At 34.2% G+C, this 19727-nt stretch overlaps 1 protein-coding gene across 1 annotated transcript in view; it reads right to left on the reverse strand.

Annotated features, from left to right (window-relative positions):
- Positions 1-1166: 1166 nt before the first annotated feature.
- The window catches only part of YTHDF2 (YTH N6-methyladenosine RNA binding protein 2), a 26564-nt gene continuing 8003 nt past the window's right edge, over positions 1167-19727 (reverse strand). The window contains exon 5 of the mRNA XM_006924332.3: positions 1167-2028. Coding sequence (XP_006924394.1) covers positions 2005-2028 — 24 coding nt within the window. The 3' untranslated portion in view covers positions 1167-2004. The remainder of the gene's footprint in view (positions 2029-19727) is intronic.

Here is a 19727-nt window from a genome sequence, read left to right on the forward strand (position 1 = left end):
TGTTCAGGGCTCCAAACTCCTTTCAGTTTGCACCCACAGCGATACCAGTATTTCCTATGTGACATGAAAAGACTGGGAAGCATTAGCTTAAACCAAACTAAGATTTCAAATCGCAAAAAAAAATCTTGAATGTTCTTGAATATCCAATGTGAATACAAGGTAGGAAAATCTAGGTAAAATGCTTCTGAATTTGTTCTTCTCAGGATATTTTCCCTTTTGAAGGTGGAGTACTATACAATTAAACTCATGGGGTCCTCTAAAAGTCACAGAAATTTGAGTTAAAATTGAAAACAGTAAATGTTACATTTCTAATTTGGAGACTGGGCACCTTCAAACTGATGAAAACATAAAGAACTTCTCAGTTTAAGGAGAACATATTTTAAAAAGCTTGGGCAATAGGAATAGCTAGGTATATTGTACTGTGCCTCAAGCAGAGAAAAGTTCTCAACTTGAAGTGTCAACTATAATGCTAATTACAAATCAGCATTTATTAACTTTATCGCACTCTGATTTAGTAACCTGGGCTGTGTAGACTAGAATGAATGAGCCACTTGAGGGCAAAACACTTGTCCGACAGTATTAAAACCCATTTTCAGAACCCTTTCTTACAGAAGTTTTCACACATTTAATTCGCCAACACTGGCACACCTTAAGGACTAAAAATCTTTAAGGCAGAGAAGACCCAAAACTAAGAAAATAAACAAGGGTGAATCAAATACCATTACAGTTATATGGTTCATGAAGACCCAAGCCCACTGGAATTTATTCTTTGGACATGTATCCATGTGGAATCCTGGTCTAAAGAAGCCATTTTTCAGATTCAACACTTACATCCTTGATATTGGGCTCTATCTAGTTTGCACACAAGACATCCGGCCAGGTTTCTACACAGCACAGTGACTGGCACCTAATAAGCACTCACAATCAAATATTTATTGAATGATTTAGCAGTGGCTCTACCTTCTCTGGGAAGTATCTAGAAATAAAGCATTATAAATTCTGGCCCACCTTGCTTGCAGGTCATGGTTATCTAAACCTGGGTACAAAAGCAAGCCTGAACTACTTCATCTCAGCAAATTTCCTAAGAATAGTTGTCATCTCACTTCTTAAAACTCCTTATACTCCAAATCTTTTATATACCAGACTCAAATAATATTAATAAATGGTAGTAAAAGTGATGCTCAACAGGATCTCACGTTTATTGAGAAGTGATTAATGGTAAAAAGAAAGGCAACGCCCTTTCCTCATTGGCTGAACAAGAAACTGAAGAAACATTCACTACACGTTTTACAATATTTTTCTCTTCCAAAATGCATTTCTGTAAACAAGTTTTTACCACTGTTCTTAGCTGTGAAATCAAATTAATCCTGACTTAATCAGTATAATGTACAAGAACAGAACATTTCTTAGGACTCCTAGTACTTTACTTTGAGTAACAAAGGGTCAGAGAAAATGAACCACCCTTAAAGACACAACCTTGGGTAACACTGTTAAATTCTCCAAGACAAAAATTCTTCATAAAAATGTTCTTCCAGTTCGGAAGGGAAAAACCAAATCCCCACTTTCTGGGGTGGAGGCCCATACCTTCGAAACTCAGGTGTTCTCCAAGTGCAAATGTCAAAATGGGGGGAGGAAAGGGTTTAAAAATTAGAGAAAACTGTATGCACTTACGGACTTTAAAATCCGAAAAATATAGTAAAAAGACAAAAAAAAAAACACAAAGCATTATGCTCTGAAATCACAACCAAAGCCAAAATAAAAGGGACGTTTTTCACCTAAACTATCTAGAGGGATTTTTTGTTTAGTTTTTTCTTTTTCTTTTTTTTTCATTTTCCAGTTAAGTCCTATGTCTTTTGTGAAATTCCAATACTTAAACTGCAAGTCTGCAATCGTCTCTGAAATCAATGAAATTAAGAAAAAAGTCCTAATTCTCTTGAAGGTCATTTTTTTCCTCCTAGGATATGCAGATGCAACCGTTGCTGCAGTCTGTGCAGAACTGCTTTTTTATTTTCCACGACCTTGACGTTCCTAGGGGTTAAAAAAAAGAATTGAAATGGTTAGTTAAAACTTATCTAAACATGCTTAAGAATTATTCGTAGGTTAACTGAATAGAAATTTAATTATTTGTACTAAACAGAATATTCCCTACCAATAAAAATTAACTTCTTATATTTTAAACCAAAGTAGTAACACTCGAGCTTTCTAATACAAAATTATTTTTGACTTTAAAATTTCTTACATGATGTTTTCTTATAATAGTATTATAGTTAGTTTAGCTTAATACTTGTCGGTCCTCCAAAGCATGGGCCTAATGTAAATAACCCAAACATTCATCTACAGCCTGAAGAAGTGAAGCAAATTATAAAATACTAAACAAACAAAAACACACTAACAGTACTATAGTCTTCCATACTAGTCTCAGACCCTTAGACACATTCATAAGCCTCAATTTTTTTTTTTTTGTAAAGTGAGGATACATTATCTCACAGGGCTGTGGGAGAATTAATGAGCTGACACAGACAAAGCCTTCAGTCCAAAGCAAGAAAATTATCTTTTCCTCCTTGAGCTTAGAATCTACATAGAGATAGATTTTGAAATCTAATTGCAATATCTAAGTTTTCACTGAAATACACCTAAATGCTCATTTCTTATTAGGAATCATTCTTTATAAGCATTTCATAAGTTTACCCTAAACAGCTTTTCACACACTACACCTCATGGATTAGAATTTTCAAAAATGAGTCAATCCACATGCCTTTTAAAAGCCAAAGTCTGAACTGGTTAGGAGCACACACCTGAACTTACACTTGATTCATCAATCTACTTGAGCAGAGTCACTTGCTCCTATTTATGCTGATAACTATGGTTCTGAAGTTAAATATGATTCCTACTAAAAAAGAATAGCAACTGTTACTTATGGACTTCCATGTTCCAGGTTCTGTACATAATAATGATCTTCATAATCAACTCAGAAAGACTATCGTTCCTGCTTTAGAGATTAAAAAAAAAACTAAAGTTCAAAAAAGTTACTTGACCAATTATATCATATTATTACAAATACTTACATAAAAGTCAACAAAGTTAAGTGAGGCTTTGTTCTGAACTGACTACCCTAAAACTAAATTATACCATGGCTATAAAAACAGTATTATTTATTCAGAAAAACCAGTTATCTTTTTGTGATGTCCCTCCCACTTCATATCCCTGGAATTCAGGAACAAACTCACCAACATACCAAGATCTGGGCTATTGTTTTTTAAATAAATCACTTTGAAATTTCAAATTTAATTTAAAAAATAACACACCTTTACATTATCTTTGTACATCAAACTCAATTCAAAAATAAGAAAAAGAAATTCAGTGCAACATTACAGAACTCTCAAAAGTTTTGATGTTCTTGGGCTACAGTACTTTTTTTTTTTTTGCCCTGTCTATATATTCTCCCAAAATTTTGATAATACACTGTTTATAATAAGAAGACTGCAATTTAAAAAGATCTCTAGAGTTGGCCAAAGTCAAATTTTCAACAGCATCTTGCATCTCATACCAATTTTAAATTCATCTACCTGGTTTTGCCTTTTATAGTTTGGATAAACATCATTTATCTAACCTCTCTTCTATTATTGATCAAAATCTACCTTTGGCTTCACAAAATCTGGACTCCCTCGTGTTAAATATCTCATTCCTATGCTTTTATTATTCTTTAAGCCAAGAATATCTGGCCTTCTACCCTTCAAGGTACAGTTCAAAACTCCCTGCAGCTTTCGATGTCCTTCTAAATCTGCATCCACAACTGAAAATTAAATTGCATTGTCTTGTTTCATGTAAAATTAGTCCCAACTCAATCAAATTCTTCTAGAAAGCAGACTAACCTCGCTCACAAACTACTTACAAGTTTAGCAATGGATAACAGACTACAATCAACTTTTAAATAAAATTCTGGTTCTCATCACAATAAAAGAACTGAAACTGTGTTAGGTGATGGGTGTTAATTTATTGTGGTAATCATTTCTCAACATATACATATATCAAATCATTATGTTGTGTACCTAAACTAATGCAATGTTACATGTCAATTATATCTCAATAAAACTGGAAAAATATTCTGCTTATTATCTATTTTAACATTATATAACCCCAGGAATAAAAAAAACTTATGTGCCCCAAATTGTACCAATAAATTAGAAAACAGACTTTACCAAATCCATTTTCCCCTAAAAAACATGCTTATATATAAGTTCATCAGCATGCTTAATAATAAGCCATTTAGTCAGGAGAAATTCAGAACAGCATTGTGTAAGTGAACTTACTACATCGATTCATTTTTTAAACACAAAGTTTGTTCCGCTTTATAATATGCTACCAAGTCTCACAAATACCTATGTTCAGCTTTGCCTCAAACATAAAATCATTCCTGAATCTTAACTATGCAACGATGCCAAGAAGGCAAGTACAACCTGTGTCCTAATGTAAAGTTGTATGCCAGGTTTTTTTAATTATATAAACTACAAACAAACGACATTACCTGCCTTAATTTCCTGCTCAACTTCAAAAAATCGACACATTGACACAATTCAGCAAGCTGACTAGATTGCTCTTCTATTTCTAAATACAGTAGTCCCCACTTATCCGCAGAAGGTAAGTTCCAAGATATCCAGTGGATGCCTGATACCGATAATACCAGACCCTATATATACTATGTATTTTCCTTTTCATTTAAAGGAAGCATTTTATGTCTTCTCTTTGACATATCTGAAGTGCCAGCATTCTATTCTTGTGCTTTCGGGATTTTATTATTAAGAGTGCCTTGAAAACAACCACTGCAATATCACCTCAGCCAATTTTATAACAAAGATAGCTACTAAGTGGGGGAGTGGGGGGGTGGGGGTGTGGGGGTGTGTGGGTGTGTGGGTGTGTGTGTGTGTGTGTTAGCATACACAACATGGATGCACTGGACAAAAGGGATGATTCACATGCCCACCAAGATGGAGCAGGACAGCACAAGATTTCATCACACTACTCAGAAGAGCAGCATGCAATTTGAAACTTATGAATTATTTCTGAAATTCTCCATTTAATATTTTTGGACCATGGCTGACTGCAGATAACTGAAACTGTGGAAAGCAAAACCACGAATAAGGGGGGGCTACTATACAGTTTTTATATATACATAAAAAATAAGCTTATATATTTACAAATTATAATAAAGATAACATCCATCTCAGAGATTATAGACACTTAAGCAATCACAATACTATCTTGAAAAATAAATGAACTTAGAACCAATTAAAAAACTGTTAATTCACAAGATCTTAAATACTAGATTAGATTTTTAAACATTTTCATTTTTAAAAATATAGATTGGAAACAGGAATCAGTAGGATCCTGCTTGAAGGGCCTCCTACTGTGCAAATCTGTGACAAGTTGAGCATTATATAACCTTAATGATAAGTGAATCTATCATAGTTGTATGTGAGATAGACAAGAATTAGCAATGGATACAAAAACTAAAAGGTGAAAATTTGATGAGAAACAAGGCATTTATAGTCTCAAACTACTTTCCTACTTATTACAAGAAAAATAGTAGCTTTATAGTGAATAACCTGGTGAATATTTTAAACAAGTGACCAGAGTTAACATTACTAATGATGGCATAAACAGACATCTTATACCTCCTAATGCGATGTAATGAGGATACGAAGTCACTTCTGTGTAGTATTCCTGCCAGAAAGGCATATTCTGAGTATGCCTAATGAGAAAACCTTAGACAAACTGAGGGACACTCTACAAAAATAAATAGCATATACTCTTCAGAAATGTCACTGTCAAAAAAAAAAAAAAAAAACCAGGGTAAAGTGTGTGTGTGTAACCACTACAGATTAAGAGACTAAATAAAAAGACATGAAAGCTAAAAGATCCTATAGTGGAACCCGGACCACACACACACACACACACACACAAATATTGCTATCAAAGACATTAAGCCTACTGGTAAAATATGAATAAAATCTATAGATTAAATAATAGTATTGTGTCAGTGCTAAATTTCCTGATTTTAATAATTGCATTGTGGTTAAGTGTATGTTCTTAGGAACAGCAAAATATTTAGGAAAAGGGCATAATGTCTGGGAATTACTCTCAAATGGTTCAGGAAAAAATTGCACACAGTTCCAAAAACGATGATAAAGCAACTGTGGCAAAATATTACATTGGTAAATCTGGGTGAAGAGTATATGGGAGTTCTGTGCATTATTCTTGAAATTTCTCTTAAGTTTGAAATTATTTCAAAATAAAGTTAATAAAATGGGGAGGGTGATAATTTTCAGTTAATTCTACAAAAATTGGCTGCATTAAAAAGTTATGTTTAACAATTCATAAAACCTTGAAATGTGTTTATTTTCTCAGACTTACAAAGTCATCAAACACAAAGGTATTTTAGCAAAAAAGAAAATAAAGCTTGCCTAGCAGCTTTTTACAAGTCTTTTAGAATGAGAAAAGATAACCCAGAGGTTATAACACAAGGACCATTATCTTTAACCACTTTTAGACATTAAAACCTTTAGGTTTCTAAGAAAGATTTCTCTTACAGGTTTTCTTTCACTTTTGTGACTATTTCCTATTACCACTGGTAATACTATACTAAATGCCTTCAACATTTATGATGAAAGGGCTTCACTTGTAAGTCAGCTGTTATCAATATTTCTAATCAACCAGTGCTACCCTGGTAATATTTAATAAAGAAAAGGAAACAGGAGAATGACAATGGATATACAGTAAAGAGAAGAGAAACACATAAAAGCAAATCTGGACTTCCAATGGGTCCAAGTCTCAGCCAGAACTGCCCATAAGCACAACATATATTTGTATGTTGGACACTACAGCTTTTATATATGAAGATGCTGACTCATTGTAGCAAGGAAAGTAATGTAGCAAGCTGGTTTTTCCCCCATGGTGTTGTCCTGTGGAACCTGTGTAGTATTTTAACTTAGTTCTCTTGGAGCTGTGTGCAAGGCAGCTACATTGAGATCTGTGGTAGAACAGGCCAGAGTGTCCAGTCAAGGTTAAGCTGCCATGGACTGGCTGTCCACAGGTATAAAGAGGTAAGCATAAGATCCTCAAGCACAAACAAAAAATGATGATGAGGTCCCACTTAACCTACAAACAGCCCAAATGCTAATAAAAAGAAGGGAAGATACATATCCTAGAGCTTGAGGATACTGTGACGGTAACAAAGAGTAGAGGAAAAACAGCAGAGCCAAGATTTTACTGAATTCACACCCCATCCTCAAATTCCCACTACAACACTCATCCTGATCTTTAAATCAGTCCACAGTCTCAAAAAGAATAGTAGAGACTAAAGAAATAATCTTAAGAAATAAAGATAAATTTTACCCATTTCTCGTTTGCCCCAAAAATACTCGCCAGCAGCGCTTGCAGCTGCAACATTTCCCCCAAAATAACTCATGGATTACAGTCTTCACCTTATCCCCAAAATGTGCCACAAAATATCTCACTTTTATTATTATTTTCACATCGCTCTCATATATTGATAGTCTCTGGAAACAAATGGCATCATTCTATTTATAGCATTCTGTTTTTCAGTAGTGGTATTTCCATTTACAAAATACAGTAATTTTCAACCGCTGAAAATGTCAAATCCTAGAAAATGTAGCATTCTTACACTTGATGTTAACAACATGCTTGAACAGTTGTTAGCAGAAGATTCATTTGATAAATCCAATTTATGTATACATTTGTACAGTAGGCTCAGAGACAACTTCTGTTTAGAAATAACCCCAAGAATAGTTTTTATATTTTATTTTCACAGTGAAAACCAGTCAGATTTGCTTCAGCCTCAAAGAGCATCTTTATGTAAAAGTAAATTAACGCTGGCAGCAAGTTGCACTTTTTTTTCTAAATGAGAAGTTAAAGATATTAATGCAACAACATGGATGGACCTAGAAGGTATTATGCTAAATGAAATAAGTCAGAGAAAGATAAATACCATATGATCTCACTTATATGTGAGATCAAAATAAACAAAACAGAAACAGACTCATAGATACAGAGAACTGTTGACTGCCAGATGGGAGGGGGTTGGTGGGGCTGGGTTAAAAAAGGTGAAGGGATTAAGTATAAATTAGTTACAAAATAGTCATGGGGGCAGAAGTACAGCATAGAGAATACAGTTAATAATATTATAATAACTGTATAGTGCCAGGTGGGTACTAGATGAATCAGGGGGAATCATTTCATAAATTATATAAATGTCTAATCACTATGCTGTACACCTGAAACTAATAAAAAATACTGAATGTCAACTTTAATTGAAAAATGTATAAAGATATTAAGAAACAAGGGAAAGAAGTTTCTAACCCTCAACATCTGGTCCTTTGCTTACATAACTAAAGATAATACCCACGCTACCCATCCATCCCACCTTGGCCCCTCCCCACTTTATATCTATTATAAAATACAAAACTTCCATGTCTAGAGGAAATATCGTAAAACCCACAGGTGGCAATGTTACTCAAAGTCTGCACATTTGGGTTAGGGGCACTGAGCCCCCAATGCAGTTAAAACCGGGTATATAACTTTTGACTCCCCAAAACTTAAATAGCTTACTGTTAATTGGAAACCTGATAACAAATAGTTGACTAACATGTATTTTGAATGTTATACGTATTATAAACTCTATCCTTACAATAAACTAGAGAAAAATTAAAATCATAAAATACATTTACAGTACTATATGTATTCACTGAAAAAAATCCACGTATAAGTGAACTTGCGTAGTTCAAACCCACATTGTTCAAGGGTCAATTGTAGTAGATATTTCTGCCTATTTATTTTTCCTCTATTTAGCTTAATAGCCTTTCTCATTTCTACAACATGCCCTCTCCCTCCACTTTTAGTGGCTGTAAAATACAATTGAGACATATTTATATTTACTTGTTAGATATAATTTTTTATACCTAAAATTTAATAAATGTTTATCCCCTTTCCCCATTAAATTTACTTATATAGGCCCTTGACTAAATTTCTGTACATCCCTATGGACCTTGATTAGAAAAGAATACAAATTTCAGTATTCCTGGCTAAAAATGGGAATGCTTAGATAGGCTAACATGAAAAACAATGTGATTATATTAAAATCACTTTCATTGCTTTGCTTCATATGGCTTATGAAATCAATCTTCATAGGCTCTGGTGTTGTGAATAAGAGTTAAATGAGTCTAATGGAGAAAGACTAAGTTATACATAATATTCTGCCTTCCACAGGTGAAGGAACAAAGATATTTTCCATCAGTTCTCCAATTTAAAGCAGGGATATAATATTTTATTAAAAATACCTATCTTCTCATCCCCTTTTGAGTTTTTCTAGGTGCAAAAATGGACATTAGCTGGAATGAATTTCTGGAAATAAAGTAGGAGCACCAAGATGAAATAAATGCATTAACTAATAACCTTTCCTACCATCAAATTCTTTTCCAAACCTGTTAAATTAGTAGCTGAGCTCCTAAATACATTTCACCAAAAGGGTCAGAAGTAAAAATAGTGGACAATCCACTATTTTCAGTATCTGAATAATAAATCTGACTAGTAACAGAACTAAAGGCAAGATAAATCAATACATTAACATTTTCCAGCTTAACTAAAAGTAAAATTAGAAAACACTAGCTCCAAACCAAAAGCAATGGTTTGACAGGCTTGACTATTCTGAATCATTCTTTGGCTCTCCAGTAAGAACTACATTTGAACCAAAACTAATTTCACAATAACACCAATTTCTCAAAACACTTCAGAATATAATTTAAAAAATAAGGTTTTTAATAGCTTGTCAAACTCCCTCTACAGCATAAGCATATTCTGCATTTGTGCCCTCTTCATTCTATTCCAAGGGTTGGACCTCAAAATGGAAAACCAGTAGCACTATTAAGTACCATGGAAAAGTTATTTAAAAATTTGATGAAAAAAATAAAAATCTGATGATAATCCAAAATAAACAAAGATGTATATGTGTACATATACATATATAAGCCAGACATGGTGGGTCACAATAATCATTCATAAAAGACTTATATGCCAACACTTTATATATACCTTTAATCTTTCTAACAACTTGACATGGAATTTTCTCAATTTTTTAAAAAATACAAAGGCTCATAGTTTACTTGCTCAAATCAGTGATAGTGGCAGATATGAGACCAGATATTCTTCTGGAGCTCCCAGCCTTTCCACTACTACATAGAAGACATGTTAACAGGATCACAGAATCTAGGATTCATACTCTAGGATAATATCAACCTAATATATGTATACCTAAATATTTTCAAGGCCCATCAATGTAATATACTTAATAGAATCCCTCCCCGCATCCCAAAAAGTTGATTACCTTTAAAAATCAGCCTTCAACATCTTAGTTTGGGCAACTTCAGAAAGGCTAGAGACCACTAAATCTCATAGCTTAAAAATTATCTAACAATTCTAAAAAATTAATGTGTCCACATAAAGGAAAATAAAAGGAACACTAAATAATGTAAAACTTAAAACATTACTGCCTTTTAGAAGTAGCCATAATGCCTCTAAAAGAATAGGTTATAATATGAAGTTACATGTATAGGATATTAAGACAAAGACATGGCCGCCTTTTAACGGACAAAAAGTATAGGCAATTCGCCAGAGGTTCATACTATTTATTGACAACTAATGAAAAATGGGCAAACTACTCATCAAAAGATCCTTTTAGCCTTAAGGTAGGCCACATTATTTAAAGATACAACTGGCTTATCAGATACATGTGAATTGAAACATTGTTTCTAAAGATGAAGACTTGAGACTAGCAGGTAATAAAGAACAGTGAGGGAGAGAATTACTAAAGAAGTACTAAGGAAGAAAACTTTAAAGACTAAAAGTTTAAAGACCAGACTTGCAGGAAAATAAGCATGAGGAACGTGAAGTGGGGGTCACACAAAACACTGACTAATAATATACATAATCCAGGAGTTCTCAAACTTTTAATACAAGAAAATACCTACAGACCTGATACAATGCAGATTCCATGGCCTCGCCTCCAAAGCTCATTCAGTAGGTGAGGGAGGGTAAGAATCTGCAGTGTAGGCACTCCCAGGTGGCAACTTGTACAAACTGAGAAACTTCTCTTCAATCACTTCTAATCCTGTAAGAAATACCTAGGGAGCGTACTAAATAAAATTTCTAGTTTCGCATTCTAGGGGCAGAGTCTAGTTACCAGTATTTTTATAAATACTTTCCAGATGACTCAAAGTTTGTTTTAAATTGCTACCATTTTATTTTTGGAGTTTATACTCTGAAGCTCTCACCCAGGTCCACCCTGCTCCCCTCTCCATCTCTGTAGGCTTATGGATTCCAAGTAAAGTAATATGTGTCATTAATGACTGAATTACATTTAAGTTCTAGTTCTAGCTCTGCCACACAAATAAGGTAATCTTGCAGTCTGCACAACATGAGAGTGGGGTAGACTAAAACTTTCCTGCTCAATTTTATAACATTATCCAGAAACATTTCTGTTCCCCCTTATTCTTGTTGCCTGCTATTAAGAGCAACTTTCACAAGTTTAGGTAGAGTAGATCTAATTCACACCATTTTGATGCTTGTGATGAAGAATGATTAAACCTGAGTGCTTAAATGTTTAAATTTCAATTATTCTCTCCTCACAGACCCACAATGATGTGACTGTCTACTGGCATCAGTAGGTAATAGAACATTGTTGTTAGCTATTTTAAATGATCAAAGTCTGAAGATGCAGCAAGGTATAAGACCAAAATAAGCGCTGGAGCAAAACAAACTCCAGCTCCTCTACAAACTGTCTTAGGAAAGTTGCTCCACCTTTTCTAAATGGTTTCATGAATACACAGTGATATGATTAAAATTTTAACTTTGACATGTGCAGAAGAGTACCAATAATTTCATAAGAACCACCAGATCCTACAATAGCATTAAGTGTAAATGAATTAGAAAGAAGAGCAACTGTCGTTCTCTTCCCTTTCCCCTCCATATCCGATGGTTCAAACTTGTGGGTTAGCCATATTCCTCCATCTTTCCACTTTTTTCCTATTCATCTTTCCAAATCCAACTCAAATCCAGTCTTCCATAAAAATGTCTTGATCCTAGTCCTAATTGCTTTTGCTTTTCTTCTACACTTGTCCTCATATTGTAAAATTAGCACTTTAACAAACACTGTCCTATGCTGTTTCATTTATGGTATCTCATTATTACTTGACTTTTCCCTATGACTAACTTGAGTTAAATCAGCTCAATGAGGAATCATTTATTCGGCAAGGGACAAAAATCATTAGGATACTATTTACTGAGTTAGTTATTGTAATCGAAGAATTTGGTTCAGGGAAGGTGGCAGTAACACACAAATTTATACTGAATTACCTGTTTCTATGGAGGAGAAAGGAGGAAGGTATGATCTGAACTACCACACCGAGTCTTTCTCCTTGTTCACTTATGGACTTGCAGGATTCAATGGTAGAGAGATCATTTTTGTTTGTCCTAATTCAGGGGCAGAGCTTTTTCTCTTTCTACATGAAACTTCTCAACAGCTACAAGTTAACAGTCCCTTTTCACTCTGTCCCTTAAACTAGAGCAGTCAAAGCCAATGCTGCAGTTCCCCCACCTCCTGTGAGATGTCTTCCTCACCCTCCCCTTCAGACTAAATAAACCAACACACCTAGATGAGATGAAGCTACAGAATGCTTACATTTCTTCAACTTCAAAACAGATCCCCTACCAACTTCTATCCACCATTCCTCTATTTAAAAAAACTCACATCATCCAATGAGCTGCAAATTATGCTCCACAGGGAGATACTTGGGGGATCTCCTGGGAGGAAAAGAGTTTAAGCATGTAAAGTTAACCATTCATGGGGTTCTGATTAAGGTTTTGTTTAGGGGTGAAATGGGGGAGTAGGGATTCCACTTTAAGTTACAGGACTTATCTTTACTTCTGGCAGGTAAGCAGAATGGCATCTTGAGTAATTCTTGGTTTCAACTATTCAGAGTAGATACTAAATTCCAGAGTTGCTAACCCTTGTCTCAAAATGTTTAAGTCTAGAAAAACAGCCGTCCCCTATGGATTAATCTTTAGCCCTATCGGAGATGAAGACTGCCATTTTTAATATCCAATTCATTTTTAATATCCAGACATTTTTATGTGGTCTAATTTACCAAAATAGCCCATACTAACTAAATAAAAGCTGATCTTACTTCACTAAAGTTCTTTAAGGTCTAGAACAGACAGCTTGGGAGACTTTGTGGGCAGAGAGAGGCTAGAATAATAGAAACAACAAATGCAGTCTGTTAAATGATACATGGAGACTAAAACCTTCAAACTAACAATGAAGCACTCTGACTGTACTTTTATTCGACAGAAAGCCATTGGCATTTGTAGTCATCATCTGCTACCTCTCTGCAGTCTCTGAATAAATTGATTATGCCTCATTGCTTGAAATTCTGTTCAAGATATAACCTTTTCCTTGTTCTCTTTCTAAAGCTTAAACTACTCCGTATTAATCTCTTTCTTTGCTCCCTCTCTTTAACCCATCCTTTAAATTTTGTTATTTCTGGGGGTTCCTTCTTTGGCCTTCTTCTCTCACTGCATGTTGACTCTAGAACCACACTGCGGAAGTAGAACACCAGCTGTTTTCTTAGCTTGTTTGACTTTGCAAAGTTATTTACTCTTTTCTGTGCTTCGGTTTCTTTGTAAAACTTTGTAAAAAACACTTTGTCGATGAAGGAAATTAAATGAAAACTCACATATATACTGAAGACAGCTGTGCTACATAATGTACAAAATGTTCAAATAATATCAGCCATTATTTTTATTACCAATATTCTTAATCTTAAAATCTCCCATGCCTTTACCTATACTGAGGACCAAAAACTTCCAAATTTCTATCAACAGATTTCTCTCCTGAACTCCAGATCCTTACTGTCCCACAGGCACCCCAAACAATATTTCCAAAAGACAACACATCTCCAAACCCAAACTCTAACCTGCTGTCATCCCACTGTCTCTATTTTTTTTTTTTTTTTAAATAACTAGTTGGCAAATACACCCACCATTCTTCAAATCCAACCTCCCCATCGTCTTTGCTCAGGCCTTGATGGTCTTTTTCTCCCAGCCTATTAAGCCTCTCATTTGATCTTTCAGCCACTTACATCTCTCTTCATTTATTTAATAAATGAGTTTAGATAAACTGCTAATCTGAGTTGCCATTTTCATATCTGTAAAAATGGGATACTGCCTCCCAGGGTTGGTGTGGGGATTAAAGTAAGACTACGAAAGTACCTAACAAAGTCAATGTTAAGTATTTCATCCTTCCTATCCTTATCCTTCAAATTGTCACTCCACCCTAACCACCCTCCCTCTACAACCCAACTAAAACCAAATTACAGGATAAAATCTAAAGTCCTTTACATACTAGGCCCAACAAACCTGTTCAGCTTTATCACTTACCATTCTTTTCCACATTAGACCCATTATTCTGAAAACATAACCCAAACATTCACAAGACAACCATGTTTTTAAACATTCTGTCTCCTCTTCCTAGATTGCCCTTCCCCCAACTTTCCTATCTGGCAAACTCCGTATTTTGCACAGTGCTCCATCGGCTTTGGGGCTAGAAAGACTGTGGCTCTTCAGTATAGTTCCAAAATATTAAGACAAAGGTGAAAAAAACAAAATGTCAGAATTTCTCTGGTTCATCAATGATTTGAGCAACTTCTTTGCTAAACTGAATTTAAAATGCTCTTAGATTTTTGTTATTCAAAACTTATCAGAGATACAGACATGTCACACTTAAGTTTAATCTTTATTAATATTTTCTCCATCACTTTAAGCCTAGACAATTGACAAAACTCAAGTCTTAATTTGTATATAGCATTTGCCAATTTCCATGTTGTAAACAATAAGGCTGATTTCAAATATCCATGTGGTACCACTGAATGTGGGGTTAAGAAGAGATGTGTAATAGCACAGTATTAAATACTGATACTGATGTAAATAACCTCGTGATAAATCTGAATATTATGGTTTAATGGTAATAACAATGGTGTTATAGGTTTATGTAGTTTACCTGTAATTTATAAGATGTAATTTATAATGTAATTTAATATAATGTAACACCTTTTAATACAATGTATTTAAATTTATGTAATTTGTTTACTAATGACTGTTTAACAACCAGCTTGCTAAAATTCTTTAAAGCTAAACAGTTGGCTCACAATTAGCCAGCTCTGGCACATCACTGGACTTACACTGAAATACCAACTCCACCACTTATTAGCTGTGAGATCTTGTATAAATAACCTCTTTGAGCCTGCTTCCTCATCTGAAATATGAGACTGATATGAGATAGCTATTTTTATGTACACTGTGCCAAGCACTTATTACATGCCAAGCTCTGTACTATCATTTGAGTGCTTATTAGTCATTCTATTTGACATGGTTCAAATGTTACTTCCTCCATGAAGCCTTCCTTAATTTCTTCCAAAGTTATCACTCTTCTCCAGAAAACTAAAATATTTCTCCATTCCTCTCTTAGGACTCTCATACCATATTTTATCCATGCTGTTGTTCTCTTAACACTGTCTGGCGCTAAGGCAAAGATGGTGCCTTGTTTATCTGTTCTATCCCAGCAATTTACGAAAACATTGTTGAAAGATAGATACAAACGAAGAGCATGGTTCAAAGAGATCCAAATTCACTGTCGTCTATTCTCTTCTAGTCCTCCTTTAAGAAGGCTGCAGAAAGGCCTAAAATTTTATCACGGAGAAAGGTGACGATTAACAGAAATAGAATTTCCTCAACCCTTTTGGCAGAGACACAAGTAAAGTTAAATCAAGACAAAAGTAGACATAGAGAGCCTTAGAATTTTACAAACAGTCCAGGTTTGCCATCCCAATTAAAACAGGATGTCCACTAACTAGTTGTGAAAAGGAAATTTAAAACAGCAGTGGAGCAGGGAAATGATAAATAGAAAGGAACAATACCCATGGTTATTTATTTCCTAAGGACTTAATAAGAAGAAAACAATATATTTGGCTAAATGATGTTTTTCTTCCTCTGACTTTTGTATCACTAAAACTTGGCTATTTTTAAATTTTCTCTAAAGTTGAAAATGGAACCAAGGTGATTATTTCAAATATTTTTCAACAAAGGGCAAAATGCCCAAATTAAAGCATTAGGAAGAAAAAAAATGCTGGAAGAAAAAAAAAGTATTCCTTATAAAGAGAAACATTACCAGTGCCAACACTATAGGAAAATTGGGTTTTAAAAAAGGAAACATTTTTCTTCAACAATCATGTCTAGGTTCCTTTAATAAACAAATCTAGTACATTTTTTCAGGTAACAATTTTTTCACTAATACTTACACAATAAATATTTTTTAAAATAACTACCCATATACCCTAGTCTATACTAAAATTTACTGGGAATCCACCACTTCTGTCGTTCATGTCCTTCTAGACTCAAGTTCTTTATTTTTTATATGTCTTTAAGTATTTAGGTCAGAAATTATAGAACAAAAACAATCTTCCATAAGAGACCTATTTAGTAGCTTCAATTCTTCTTCCATGAACATTAAATGTTTTCTTGGATCAGCTAAACCTTGCTTATCCCTGGTTTCTTGATCTAGATTATCCCATGTATGAATCTTCTGTACAACATATCTAATAAAAGACCTTTTAGTCTCTTGAAACTCTCCTGTGACTAAGAACTCCATTTTTAGAAAGTTCTTCTCCCTTTTATTTACAAAAATATTCCTCCCTATTCCCTTTGTCCAGTGGTTCTAGTGCTGTCTTTGACACAGAATAAATCTACCAGTTTTAAAAATATTTGGTAACAGCTATCACATTCTCCTTCTAAATCATCTCTTCTAAGCTTAACATTCTGCTAAACACTCCCATTATGAGAAATAAGATAATATAAATGAAACACATTGTGGGAAGAAGTGAGCTGTACATATTCAGTAATTATTATTACCATATACTACTAGTTCACCTTTACTTCTACACACTTCCCACCATCTTCCACACAAACATTAGTTACATGAAGGAGCTCCTGCATCTGGATTAGACCTTAAACTCTAATATTTTTTTAAGCCAACTTTATACCTGTCTTAGTAGATTCCTTCTATATCAAACTAACTGCATGAACATTTCATTCAACTCCTTTAATCTAATCTCCAAACTTCCCTCTTAAGAAACCCATTCCATAAAAACCAATCAGACTTATTCTTGAGCTCTACAGAGATTCCTGTTCCAAATTCTTATTTATACAATGTCACAGATTTGGGCTCTTCTGACCCTATGTTCCCTCTTTCCAAAACACCTCTATCTTCTATACATCTTTCAAGATTCAGCTCAGAGATCACTTCTTCCACAATTCTCTGACCAATCCACCCACACCCCAGGCTAGATTAGACGATCTTCAAGCTTCCAAATTAGCACCCTATAACATACTTTGGGAAAATACTTTTGTTTTATTTTGTTACCTCTAAGGCTCCCTAATACATTCTTGGTTTCTCTGCAGTTTCTAGAACACAGCAAGTTGTTCAAAGATAAAAAGCTTCATCTCAATTCTTAAACAGCATAATAAAATTAAGTATATCCAAACACACTCCAAGTCACCATTTTTAAGTCTTCTGCTTGAAAATAGTAATAATTTTAGAGGTACTTAAGAAATCTTCCTACTCTATGGTATCAGGTGGGTACTAGACTTATTGGGGGAATCACTTCATAAGTTATATAAATGCTGTACACCTGAAACTAATATTGATTGTCAACTATAAGTGAAAAATAATTTTTTTTAAATCCTGCTATTCTCACCTAACAGCAATGATGTTTTAAAAAATATACCCCTATTGTCACTATAATCACATCTTCTCTAGATCTCTCCCTACTCTCCCATAAGCTTTCCAGTTATTCAAAAGACTCATTTACCCAAGTGCCTATTAACACTAGGCTCGGTATTAAGAGAATTATGCAGTTCTTAGTCCCCTCTATCATTCTTATTTTTACCCATAGTTAAAAGGCTACCGATATAAGTCAAAAGCTGAACCAACTATAATGAAGTTTATAAAAAACATAACACTAATGCAGAACTATTCCAAATAATGCCAGACTATTCTAAAGTTGAAACAAAAGGAAAAGTTAACTCGTTGCTGTCTTCTTCGGAATAGCTAACAGTAATTTTCTCAAACAAAAAATTTTCAGAAAAAAAAGGCTCGTATGACAATATATAGCAGAGCCAAGACCTTCAAAAAACATACATCCTTTGACCCAGGAGTAACTAAAAAATACAGATGTAAATCAGTATTTTTATCAAAAGATGTTCCTTGCAGTATAATTTTTGCTGGAAAAAATTACAAAGAAGCTAACATATTAAATTAGGAAGTGGTAAATTATGATGATATATCTAATACAGAATACTATGAAGCCATCAAAAGTGATGTCGCAGAAGAATATTTAACAACTAGGGACAAGTTCTAAAATACAGAAAGGCTACAAAACAATATTTCAAGTATAACAAAGTAGACCACATATCGAAGATGTCACTACAATTTGCTCAAAGTTTCAAGCCAGATAGCGCCAATGCTTTGAAGGTTCTATGACACTGAGATCATGTGACAAAACAAGTCCATAATACTTGACAAAAATGGCTATAATACTGCTTCAGTGTTTTCTGCCAAGATGTATGCCTGACCTCAGAACTCTGGAATAGCTGTGACATCATTTTCAGGATGTAGTTTAAGTATTTCCCCGAGATACCATGCTCATTTGGCACGAAGTATTTTTTGCAATCTTGTAAATAATACAAAGGGACATACACAAACACCACAACCTAAGGGAGTCTACTGCCTCAGTAAGCTACCAGTCCTATTCTCATGAAATCTGTTTTGTCTTGGAAGCCAAAGACTAAAAGAACAGTTTACAGTCAGTTATATAAAGATGTTAAGGATAACAGTGGGCAAGAGAGTAAGGCAATACTGACTGAAATGCTAACTGGGTTTAATAGTAATCACAGGACCTCCCTGAAATCCCAGCAAGCTCTTCTTACAGAAGGTAAACTAAAAAGTAATCTGACACAAGTACAATCTGAAGCTTTTACTTTTTTTCTTGGTGGTTTGTTCAAGAGTCTGTGAACAATTAGGATACTTATTCAAAATTCTTTATGGAATGGTTTTAAGGAAGATCCATTAGTTAACCTAACAAAGAACCTAAACCTTAGTACGCTAACTCTGAAAACATCACGAGATTGGCCAATTCCAATATATGAATCTTAGTCTATGGCCATGCCACCATGAACATGCCTGATCTCGTCTGATCTTGGGAGCTAAGCAGGCCTGGTTAGTACTTGGATGGGAGACTACCTAGGAATACCAGGTGCTATAGGCGTTTAAAAAAATAAATAAATAAAATAACCAATATATGAATCTTAGACCTACTTAAGAAGTTCAATTATCATTCGCTACTCAAGTGAACTTAATACAAATACACACTTGATTAAAAGTTTACATGTTACCCCAATAAACTTAATTAAAATTTTTTTTAAAAAGATAAAACAATAAAATGGTTGAAAGGGTTAAAAAAAAGTTTACATAAAATTAGTAGTCTTCAAATTTGCTACTTCATTTTTAAACTGAAGTTTCCCCACTGGTTCTAACACATACACCAGTT

This window comes from Pteropus alecto, unplaced genomic scaffold (genome assembly GCF_000325575.1).
Source record: "Pteropus alecto unplaced genomic scaffold, ASM32557v1 scaffold39, whole genome shotgun sequence".
Taxonomy (NCBI): domain Eukaryota; kingdom Metazoa; phylum Chordata; class Mammalia; order Chiroptera; family Pteropodidae; genus Pteropus; species Pteropus alecto.